The sequence below is a fragment of the Bombina bombina genome, chromosome 6 (genome assembly GCF_027579735.1).
Source record: "Bombina bombina isolate aBomBom1 chromosome 6, aBomBom1.pri, whole genome shotgun sequence".
Lineage (NCBI taxonomy): Eukaryota > Metazoa > Chordata > Amphibia > Anura > Bombinatoridae > Bombina > Bombina bombina.
This window is the reverse complement of record NC_069504.1, coordinates 156,062,147-156,074,618: the sequence shown is the minus strand read 5'-3', so window position 1 is coordinate 156,074,618 and position 12,472 is coordinate 156,062,147. Positions and strand designations below refer to the sequence as shown.

The window sequence follows — 12,472 nt, the reverse complement described above, 5'->3', positions numbered from 1 at the left end:
AGGGTACATTTTCTTAAAAATAGGGGAAGGGGAGAACGGGATACCCAGGCTTTCCCATTCCCTTGCAATAATTTCCGAAATTCTCTTAGGAACCGGAAAAACATCGGAATAAGAAGGGACCTCTAAGTATTTGTCCATCTTACTCAATTTCTCTGGTGGGACCACAATAGAGTCACAGTCGTCCACAGTCACCAAGACCTCCCACAGCAAGAGGCGGAGGTGTTCAAGCTTAAATCTGAAGGACATGACGTCCGAATCTGTCGGGGGCAATGCACTTCCTGAGTCAGACAGTTCCCCCTCAGACAGGGCCTCCCTACCCCCCAATTCAGAGCCCTGGGAGGGTACATCAGAGATAGCCATCAAAGCATCAGAAGTCGCAGGGACCACATGGGTCTCTGTCCTACTGCGTTTGCCTTGTAAAACTGGCAACTTAGATAAAACTTCTGTAAAAGTGGATGACATAACTGCAGCCATATCCTGCAGAGTAAATGAAGTGGACGCAGTTGAAGAACACGGCATCGCCTGAGCGGCCGTTAAAGTTTGTGACGCTTGGGGAGAAAGATGCGGCATACCCCGAGTCTCATCAGTCTGAGAAGCATCCTTAGAGATACTTGCAATTACGAAAATTTGTTCTTTAAACTGTAAAGCCCTCTCAGTACATGAGGGACAAAAAGGAATAGGGGGTTCCACATTGGCATCTAAACACATAGAACATGTACTTTCCTGAAGTTCAGCAATGATAGACAAACCAGCAATAGCAATATTGGTCGTTTTTTAGCTTAAAAAAGGCTCCTAAGCCTGCTTGTGAACGTTGCAGACACAAGCTGACTTAGGCCACACCGGAGCCTAGAGACCTGCTGCCGATCGAGGATCCGGATAACAACTGCGCGGCTAAGCGCACAAAGCTAAGCCTCGCCCATTGTGGGCGGAAACTACGTGTCCGGCAAAAGGAAAACCACATGGGGATAAAAATGTCGGTTATAACCAATGCAAACCATAATAAAGTGTACTGCCAATGTGGCTCTCAAATAAATAACACACTCCCCTGTCCTGTCATTAACTCTTTTTTAACCACAGTTAACGCTAGACCACTTGGGGAATAACTCTGCCATCTCCCAGCGTCAAACCCACAAACATATTACCCCCACCGGGTTAATTACATATTAGGGCACTGAAAACACAGTTGACTTCACCTAATAAAACAGGGACACCCATGCACACCACTCATGATCACTGTGCAAACTGATTACCCCTTCCCGGTATAGGGAATAAATGCCAGTCTGTTCTGAGATACCTGTCTCCCCAGAAGCAATTGACTGCACATACCTTAATGCTGAGCGCAGCATGACGTGGTCCCACACAATGAAGATGTTCCTTTCATCACCTTCAGCCGATCTGTGGGAACAAACAGGGTCTTAGATAATGTTTGCTAAGACCATCATCATCAGGGCAGCAAATAGTATGGGAGTCACAGAACAAAGATCTCCCCGGTCCCTTGCTGAAAAGCCTGTAGCTCTACCCTGAGAAAAATAGTTCTCACTGGTACCATTTAAAAATAATAAACTCTTGATTGAAGAATCTAAACTAACACCTCACTTTACCTCTTCCTATCACTAACACAGGCAAAGAGAATGACGGGGTGGGAGGGAAGGGAGGAGCTATATATACAGCTCTGCTGTGGTGCTCTTTGCCTCCTCCTGCTGACCAGGATGCGATATCCCATAAGTAAGGATGAAATCCGTGGACTCATCATATCTTGTAAAAGAAAATGGGCTTGATGCCTGGTCGAAGTCTAACCAAGGTATGAATAAATGTTTAAATGTCTTAAAATGCTTGTATATGGTATCCATACAGGAGAAAATGTGATTTTATTGCAAAGTAGAATACACTGTATTATTTATGCCTCTTTACAATGATAGCGATTGTGTGAAATAATCCGCCTCACGAAACACACAAAAGAATTCTAACAAGGCACCTCAAGAGAGACTCCTAATAGTAATGAGCAAGCCCCCTATTGATCTTGGTATAGGATCTTACTCCCTCCGATGCTGATCTGCAATGTTAAGACATTTACTCCAGTAGTGCGCAGAAGCCGCATTAGCAGGGGGAGAGCACGCCAAAATTACAACCGGTGCGAAATGGCAGTTATTGCTCTCCGGGGGAGAAATGTCAACAGCCTTTTCTCTTCCCACTGCAAAACGATTCTCAGACATCTTCTTAGCACTCCTGCAGCTGCTTGTCAGTACTAGGAGCGCTAAGAATGGAGGCTGCAATGCTAAATGGAGCTGTTAAAGGGGTCGGTACCACAGAAATACATGGCACCAAAATAACAGTAACAACAGGACACAACAAACATTAAAGATGTATAAGCCCTCTGTTACTGAGCAAACTATATACTATATCAATAAAATGAAGCCGCTTAATAAATAGAATGATAAATCTTTATGTGCACTAACAGTCTACATCGTTAAAAATCTGCTGAGAGACCTAAGCTGCTGTGAACTGGCTATGTAGTAACTGTATCCTTTGTAGCCTTTTGGCTGTGTGAGAAATGCAGGTACTTACCCAGAAAATGTCCCCTCCACTGTCCTTACCCATATTACTGAGGATACAGTAGAGAGCCTGAGGGAGTACATCATGGCCAAACAGGAGGAGGCTAAATTACTCTATGTCCCTCTCTTCAAAGTTTCACTTCAAACTTCTAGCTTTACCAGCTGCTAAGCTAGGCAAAGAAAATACTGGGTGGGTCATGGAAGTAGGAGAGATATTAAAGCATTTGGTGTAGGGTGTCTGCCTCCTTGAGGTGATAAAATTCCCAACAGTAAAGAATTGTGTGGACTCTCACCCACCTGCAAAATACTGCTTCAGAAGAAGCAATTACTTTAAACTTTATTAAATGTTAGCAAGGGAAACAAAAGGCACTACCTTGCACATCTGTTTCACAAAGGCCTCTTGATAGCTAGCTCATGATTATGTTTTAACGCTAAACAAAACAAACAAACCTGCAGCTTGAAAGGAGGAGACTTCTCATTTCACAAGAAATAAGGTAAGCCTTCTGAAATGTTCTTACCAAATAAGGATTTCCTCTTCTGGATTTTCTTAGTACAGGTTTATAAAAGTAAGCAAATGTCTAACTGATTATCACCTAGTGAAAGGCTTAAAAGATGTAAGTTCCATATGTTTTTCCACTTATGCTTGGCCGATTATTTTCTTTTCTTCAGATGGAGAGAGTCCACAGCTGCCACCAGGAGGAGGAACCACCAGGAGGAGGAAAAGACACCCCAGCCAAAGGCTTAAAGGGACAGTCAACACCAAAATTTTTGTTGTTTAAAAAGAAAGATAATCCCTTTATTACCCATTCCCCAGTTTTGCATAACCAACACAGTTATAATACACGTTTTACCTCTGTAATTATCTTGTATCTAAGCTTCTGCTGACTGCCCCCTTATTTCAGTTCTTTTGACAGACATGCAGTTTAGCCAATCAGTGCTCAGTCCTAGGTCACTTTACGTGCATGAGCTCAATGTTATCTATATGAAACATGTGAACTAATGCCCTCTAGTGGTCAAAATGTATTCAGATTAGAGGCAGTCTTCAAGGTCTAAGAAATTAGCATATGAACCTCCTAGTTTTAGCTTTTAACTAAGAATACCAAGAGAACAAAGCAAAATTGGTGATAAAAGTAAATTGGGAAGTTGTTTAAAATTGCATGCCCTATTTAAAACATGAAAGTTTTTTTTGGACTTGACTGTCCCTTTAAAAACTCCTCCAACTTCTCTCATCCTCAAGTCATTCTGCCGAGGAACAAGGAACAGTAGAAGAAATATCAGGGTGAAATGGGTGAAAAATTACAGCCGCCCCACATAAAAACACGGGTGGGGAGCTGTAGAATCTTTCTATCTGAAGAAAAGAAAATTATCAGGTAAGCATAATTTATGTTTTTCTTCATACATGGAAAGAGTTCACAGCTGCATTCATTACTTTTGGGAAGACAATAGCCAAGCTATAGAGGACACTGAATGCTAAAACGGGAGGGTACAAGAGGCGGCCCATTATGAGGGCACCAAGCCTGAAAAACCCCTACCCAACAAAATCCTGCTTTGTCTAAAGCCAAGAACAACCTTTTGAAAAAAGAAAAAAAAGGCTTAAGGACACTGACCCGCAGATAGTCCACAAGCCTTGCTAGAGACCGCAGAAACTACTGAGATAACAGCCTCCAGAAGACCCCGTCGCCCAGCAGTCGGTCTCCAAACACACCCCTTACTAGAGAAAGGGAACAAACTACCGTATTCTTCCACAAAGAAGAAAAGACAGAAAACAAGTATAAGGAACTCCAGAAAAAAAAAACTAAAAAAGGGCACAACGAGTCCTTAAAAAGAGCAAAAACCTGAGAAACCGGGTCAGGCTAACAGAGACCCAACCAGTCTCGTAGAAGAAAAGGGGAGGCAAAGCCCAGACCCCAGAGATACAGAAACCACGGACTAAGACCGGAAGTCTGAACAGAGAAGAGAATCTTCCCCTAACACAGTGTAACCACACTCTAGTTAAGGTCCCCAGAGTCGTAAAAAGGTAGCTCTAAATATCTAAATTCTCAGAACCGAACCTCGTGCAGCAAGCTCAGAAAGGTGAACAACCGACGTACAACCCCTGGAGACAAAACACTGCATGCTGCCGTCATCGAAAATGACGCAGACACTTGAATACTTGCAGGGCAAGTAAGGAGCAGCTGAAATAGGATCCTTCAGGCTGCTAAGCATCCACCAACCAGTGGATAATGTCACAGGCTATCCAAGAGTCTCCAGTCCTTCCCACAGATCTTTGAACGTGGAGAAAAAAACAGAACCTCAAAGAGGCTCACCGTACCTCGAATGACCCGAGAACGATTAGCAGAGCAACAGATCACAGATCCTGCTCCAAACACCGGACCAGCCCAAGCGACAGGCATAACTGATAGACCGGAGAACAGAAAGACCCCAACCACAGGCCCCCAGGGACAGGAAATAATGGGGGGACTCACCCACCCCAGCAGAGCTCGGGTGCCAACCGAATCCGCTCCACCAATAAGGCACCCTCAAGGAGAACCCCTTAGGACCTGGAACAGAGAAAGTGCAATAGATCCTTAGGAAGACCTGTTACAACTCTCTTTAACAGTCTCTAAATTAAGATTTCAATTTCCAACAGTTGAAACAGGGCATTCCACAGAGCAGCAGACTGCTGTCCCTCACAGAAACAAAAGCCACCTGTTCCAACCTCCTACACACAGGGCAGGACAATGACCTTCCAGGGAGAGGAAACCCCAGCTCTTAAAGGACCAGTAAACACAGTAGATTTGCATAATCAACAAATGCAAGATAAGACAATACAATAGCATTTACTCTGAATTTCAAATGAGTAGTAGATTTTTTTCTAACAAATTTTAAAGTTATGTATATTTCCACTCCCCCTGTACCATGTGATAGCAATGCATATAAGTATAGTCTGTGAATTCTTGCACATGCTCAGTAGTAAATGGTGACTAAAAAAGTGTAAATATAAAAGACTGTGCACATTTTTTTTAATGGAAGAAAATTGGAAAGTTGTTTAAAATTACATGCTGTATCTGAATCATAAAAAAATTTAATTTGACCTGATTGTCCCTTTAAGCAAAACAAGCTAACCTCTCAAAGGGGAGGGCACAGATAAAAACAGCGCACATGCCCCAAGACATGACTCCATAGACTGATCAAAACACGGAACGAATGAAAAATCATCGAGACACCACTGTTGAATCCCACAGAGAAAAACCCCCATGAAAAGGAGCACACTCCGTCTGAAGGACAAGGGAGGCCTTAAAGTTTAAAACCAGGACCCAAAGGTGGATATGAACCCTGGCCATGCTGCTTGCAAGCTCAATGAGCTAGCCCCTATGTCCAAACAGAGTCTCCCTGAAAAAACTGGGGCGTCCCAAAGCAGTCCCCAGGATCATAAGTCTCTTAAGAAAACTGCAACAGCAGGATTAAAACTCCAAGCCTACGGCTTGCTAGGCCGGAACTAATCCCTTAGGCCACTTAGTCCTGCAGGTCCTGGGCCCGGATCGCCTTAAAACGAACAACACCCTCAGGGAACACAAGATACCCCGTCTGAAGAAAAACAGACCTCACAGGGGACAATAACTGGGCTAACCCGGAGAACGGGTACAGGACTCACTCGTAATTCCCAGCCCAAAGGGAAGAGAACACCCTTAGCAGGAGGTCAACACCACCCAAACACGGTGCTAGGCCGCAACAAAGTCACACCGTCACTCTAGAGCTCCAGGCCCCAAGGACAACTCGCATGAAGTCCAAGACAAGGGAATGAGAACAGAGTCACCCGAAAGAGAGAGAAGAAAAAGGCTAGTCTCCATAATCCTTTCAGACATAACTTTCCGGAGGACTACACCCAAGGAAGAAGAATGCAGAGCATCCCAAACCCTGGTAGAAAAATCCCTTAAGCAAACACTTAGAAAAGGAGACAACACCGCCTATCGTCCCGATATGGAGACGACTAACTCTCGGCAGAAGACAAAGCCGCACGGCCCTCACTTTCTAAATAAAATTAAATAATGCATGTGGCAGCAGTGGATCTGAACCCACGCCTCCGAAGAGATCCAGCACCTTAGACCTCTCAGCCAGGCTACCTAGCTCAAAGCCGGCAGAAACCCGGAAGAAATCCAGAAGTCTCGACTTGAAGGAAGAGAACCTCTAGAAGGAACAAGTCCTAAAAGGACACTCCCAAATAGACCTTAAAAAGGGCAAGACCGCCAAGAACTGGCGGCATGAAGGACCTAAATCCTCCAAACCTCCAACCCACAACGGCAAGGAAAACTATCCCCGCAAAAAAATCGGAAACAACAGAGCATGTCGCAGCGGATCTCAACGGAAACCCGGCCAACTAGATTGACAGGCTAATGAGGACTGAACCATCCCCCATGCCCCTAAGCAAACCACGGACCATCAAGTCCTCTTAGGATGCTAGCTGAAACTTGTAAAATAAAAACAAGGAAAACAAAACAAGTCATATTGTGAGCACTAGGCGCCACGTGTCTGAACTAGGCCTCAAAGACAGGATTTTTACCAAGTCAGGACCAGCCTGAAACCGAGATGGAGGGATAGACAACAGACAAACATAGGACTAGCACATCCTCACTCTTAAACAAACTTTTGTAAAAGTAAACAGTGCAACCACAAAATCGTGAGCAGTAATTCCAGAGAAGAAAGTTCCCGAAGAAAACATTACGACAACATGAGCTTTAAACCAAAGAAAATCTATCCTCACTGGATTAAATAAAAGATCAGGCAACCCGTAGGTTATCGCCCAGGAAAAACGGACACACCCGCAGGACCAGACCAACAGGAATCCGAATCTTCCAAGCTCAGAACTGGAAACGGATACTCAAATAACAAAGACTATAAGATTACCTCATCCCCTTATGTCCAATCATGCAAGCCAGTCGAAGAGGAAGACTGAGAAATCTCCCCATTAAGAGTGGGATCCTCCAGCAAGGCCAAAACGTGCCTCAGTAGAACAAAAAGGCGCACCAGTCTATAACGAAAGGCGCAACAAACCTCCGCCGGGACAAATGAAGACACCGGTCCTGAGGGTTGACCCCCTGAGTCCTCAGGGGCAGTCGCTCCCCCGGAGGGCTGAACTGGACCAGGTGATCCCACGCCTGACAAGTCCCAGTTAACGGAACACAGACAATATCGTAAGCACACTTCGGGGATGTGCAGATACACCAGTGCCAAAGATATGGCCATGCGGAACCGTGTCGTAACCTCCGGTGGGAACAAGCCACTCTCCATAGAAGGATAAGCAGCATTTAGGTTACCTGAATGCTTAGTAAGAGTTGGTGGTAGGGAACTTGCCTTGTGGGAAGAAATGGAATCCCCAGAGGCGGATGGCTCAGCGGGCCCCTGATTCCCCGATCTCGAGGAACAGAGCACTCTAAAACGACATTCGCAACATAACTGATGGGCATGTATCACCCGGGCCAATTCATATTCTTTGCAAGAAGTAGAATCTGAATCAGAGACATCCGTCTCCACAAAATCAGAATCCTCCATAACTGGGATATTGATTAAAAAATGGATCAATAAGAAAAATCTAAACGGCACCTTACACCCCCAATGGCTGGGACACTCACCACCTCCTGAAAACCAGACACCAGCGGACCAGAATTTCTCAGTCGCCACACGGTCAGGAATGCGGAAATGGAGAGCTAAAGGTAAACTGTGCAGTCCATTAAAAAAAGTGCACCCGACGGTAAAGGCCGCGTCACTAAACATAGGACGTTATGTTCCAAAATAGCCATGAGCCGAAGTATCACTACACAGTAGCAGACAGACTCAAATAAACATGATTAAAAAAAACCCTGTTCAATAACCCACCTTAAGAGATATTAACCCTTGATTCCAAGATACAAAAGGAGTCTCACTGAGACCCTATGATAAGGTTATCCCCGAAAGGTTGTAGCCCCTCTCGGATAAACAGTTGTAATTACAATACATCCATGATGAAAGTAAAAATGAAACAATCTTACCGGAATCTACGCCGTGGAACAGGAATACGGCCCTTCAAGTGTGACAGATAGTAGTGTCGCTTCTGCCATGGACTTGAGAGAAGAAAGCAGGCAGCGAAACTCGTCAACGCTGATTGCTTGTGGAGCTGTTAATATGAGTTGGATGGTTTCGCAGTAAGACTCTCCCTGCATCTCCGGACTCTAACTTTCACCCATGCTCTCACTGAGAGACTGACAGGATTACTTAAAACTCCAGTCCCATGCCAAAGAGGTACTACCCTCCATAAAAGACTAACTAAAACTTCTGACACTTCTCTGCCAACCTCCTGGGACGAAAGGCAAAAAATGTCTGAGGGATGAGGGAAGTGGAAGGAATATTTAAGCCTTTGGCTGGGGTGTCTTTGCCTCCTCCTGGTGGCCAGGTTCTGAATTCCCAAAAGTAATGAATGCAGCTGTGGACTCTATCCATTTATGAAGAAAATCTATGGGTTTAACCCCAGTTAAAGTAACGCTTAGGAGCCATAGAGAACTGCTGGTCCAGAGTGGAAACTGCTGCTGACCCAATCAGAAGTGTTAGCTGCATAGTCGGGTAGTGCGACTACTGATGCTGATTCAGAGTATTTTTTTTCTCACTATAATGGCACTTTAATGAGGCAGTAAAGTTAAAATGAAGTTTTGTATTAAAAAAAGAAAAATGTGTGATTCAAGCTAACAATTTAAGAAAGGAATTAAGCTATGATCATGCGCCAACCAACATAGAAGGGTATGTGCACATAAAGATATTTAAGAAAATACTAAGCATTATGAATCCCCAAACAATTTATTTTTTCTTAACTCTAAGTATTATCAATATATGCATTATCCTATAAAAAAAAGACCAGGTATGTTTCTCTGAAGCGGTCATGCACAGTAGAGACTGTGCGAGGACAAATATACCTGGCCGTTGACACCGTAACGGAGGATCAGACAGCATAGAGGGTGGGTGGGAGCAGGTGTGGCATCGAGCGGGATTGAGTGTGACGAGGCGTGACCGGGCAGGTGGGACTGCTGCACTGCAGAAAATGGCCCACGTACACAGGCTTTAGGACTAGCTATATATATTGGAAAATAACATTTAGGGTGCTTGGCAGACTAATCCATATTGCCTTACTGCACGTTAGCAAAACATTTTTCATCAAGTGATGCAAGGTCCATGAAAAGATAGGGATTCCACAACTGTGGAAAAAAGCTCAGATCAGACAGTAAGTTTTTATGATTATGCACACTATAAAGCAAAATTAGATGGGGGGTGCGTTGTAGACAAAAAAACAGGAGCTGTGGGCTGTAAAGTTGTCAGTCCCTGGATATACATGTACTAGTACAAATAAACCATAATGAGTACAACACACAAAGGGAAGCTCTGATAACAAATACTTATAAATTCTATTATTTGAAATTTTGAGTAAGTCAAGAGAAAAAAAAAAAAAAAAAAAAAGTAGAGGAATCATACCAGATCGAAAACACTCAATAATTTGCTGGATTCCAGATTTTGAAGTCTGCACCTGCTGCTGTAGTAGAGGTGGATCTCCAGGCTCCGAAACTGAAACAGATGACAAGATTGATAGGTTCTTAAACTGCATCAAAATAAATTGACACCATTTATGAACATTTGGCTCGTACTATATTAGTTACTTAGAGGGACATAAAGCACAAAGACACTTTCATGTTTTTAGAAATAGCGTACAATTTTAAACAACCTTCTAATTTGCTTTAATTATCTGATTTGCTTCATTCTCTTGGTATCCTTTGATGAAGGATACCAAGAGAATGCAAAATAACAAAACATTTCAGTACCTAAGTATTGGTCTTTGTGCACAGAAAGAGACAGAAAATAAGGTTGGCTCTTTCTGCAACCCATCTGAACGGTTCTGTTCTTGAGAACAATGGGCAAAAGTTTAAATGTGCAAAATCATCTACTTCAAATACAAAAATAAACAAAGGATACATTTCACATATGCTATATCAAGGCTCTAAAAACTCAGGAGCCAGGGAGCCACCGGCTCCTAGAATTTTACCCCTGGCTCTGTACTTTTTGAGCTTTTCTCTAAATATCTATATACAAACACCACTGTTTGGCTCCTAAATGTATAGCTGGCTCCTAAATATTCTTAAAGGGACACTGAACACAATTTTTCTCTTTCATGATTCAGATAGAGGATGCTATTTTAAGCAACTTTCTAATTTACTCCTATTATCAAAGTTTCTTCATTCTCTTGGTATCTTTATTTGAAATGCAAGAATATAAGTTTAGATGCCGGCCCATTTTTGGTGAACAACCTGGGTTGTTCTTGCTGATTGGTGGATAAATTCACCCACCAATAAACAAGTGCTGTCCAGTGGTCTAAACAAAAAAATAGCTTAGATGCCTTCTTTTTCAAATAAAGATAGCAAGAGAACAAAGAAAAATTGATAAAAAGGAGTAAATTAGAACGTTGCTTAAAATTGCATGCTCTATCTGAATCACAAAAGAAAACATTTGGGTTCAGTGTCCCTTTAATGGATCCTAAATTTTAAACATATCTGTCAACCCCTAGATTATGCCAAATTGTGCCTTTAAGAGAATTCAGCGATTTATGCATGTGGCACTACCCACACACAAATTATGCATGAACTGCAGCGGTGCAAACATTTGTGACATTAAAAAGGGACAACATTGTAAAATAAAATGTCTACGTCTGAGTTTTCAAAATTATGAGAACATAAAAACTGCAAAACAATGTAGATTATGCTAATATAATGCCTATGGCTAGCTGTGTCTACACCAGTAACTAAGTCCAGATTGGGAGAGTTTGGCTATTGAAAACAATTGCAGAAAACAAGGAGACAATGCATTCCAAAGATTTCCAATTTCACCCAGAATGTTGATTTATTCCAAGAAAAAAAAAGTGTGTAATACCAATGAGTTTAAGGTGCCTTTAAGCACTACTCCAAATATATTTTCTGTTTAAAGAGTAAACATGTTCAAACACATAATGGTAATTCCTGCTACCTGCTGTCATTTAATTGCTAATATTTCTTATAGGCATAAAGGGCTCAGTAAAATGAAAGAAGTTGAGGGAGAACGGTGTGTGTGAGTGATCATAGAACCATAAAATAAGAGCAGCCACAGACAATTAGCAGTTATACATACACACCACCTTATATATTTCTGAGGTTTGAACATTAAAAACAGGAAACTAATAGAAAACCGACAGGAAGCAACCCGTACCAGAAACTGACAGACTAATAATGTTCATGGTTCCGACAGAACACGCAATTTTAAGAAACTTTTCCATTTACTTCTATTATCAATTTTGCTCTGCTCTCTTGGTATCCTTTGTTGAAAAGCCTAGTCAGTCTCAGTAATGCAGCAATGGATTACTAGGAGACACCTGCTGATTGGCAGTTACACACACACTTCATTTGTCATTGATTTAGTTATATGCAATCAATAGTGCATTTATTAAGGGACATGAAACCCCAACATTTTCTTTCATAGCTCAGATAGAGAATACAAATTTAAACAACTTTCTAATTTACTTCTATTATCTAAATTGCTTTGTTCTCTTGGTAAAAACAAAAAAAAAGCATAGCTAAGTAGGCTCGGGAGCAGGGAGATAGCTGAACATATATGCCTCCCTTTATTGATTCAGTAGTGCATTGCTGCACCTTCCAATAAAGGATACCAAGAGAATGAAGCAAAATTGATAATAGAAGGAAAGATGTTTAAAATGGTATACTATATGTGAATCATGACAGAAAAATGTTGAATTTCAAGAGAAATATCTAAAGAGGTCATCACAAACGGTGTGCACTAAAACAGCATCAGCATCATTAGTTGAAAAGAGATTGTAAGTTTGACTAGATTTGTTTAGTCTGTTATGTATTTGTATCTTATCAAAAATATTTGTAATTTCT

At 42.2% G+C, this 12,472-nt stretch overlaps 1 protein-coding gene across 4 annotated transcripts in view; it reads right to left on the bottom strand.

Moving 5' to 3' along the window:
• Window positions 1-12,472, bottom strand: part of ZNF800 (zinc finger protein 800) — a 126,760-nt gene that overhangs the window by 50,569 nt on the left and 63,719 nt on the right. For all 4 annotated transcript variants that reach the window (XM_053716648.1, XM_053716649.1, XM_053716646.1 and 1 more), the window contains one exon: window positions 10,026-10,115. In XM_053716648.1, the coding sequence (XP_053572623.1) occupies window positions 10,026-10,115 (90 nt within the window). The remainder of the gene's footprint in view (window positions 1-10,025; window positions 10,116-12,472) is intronic.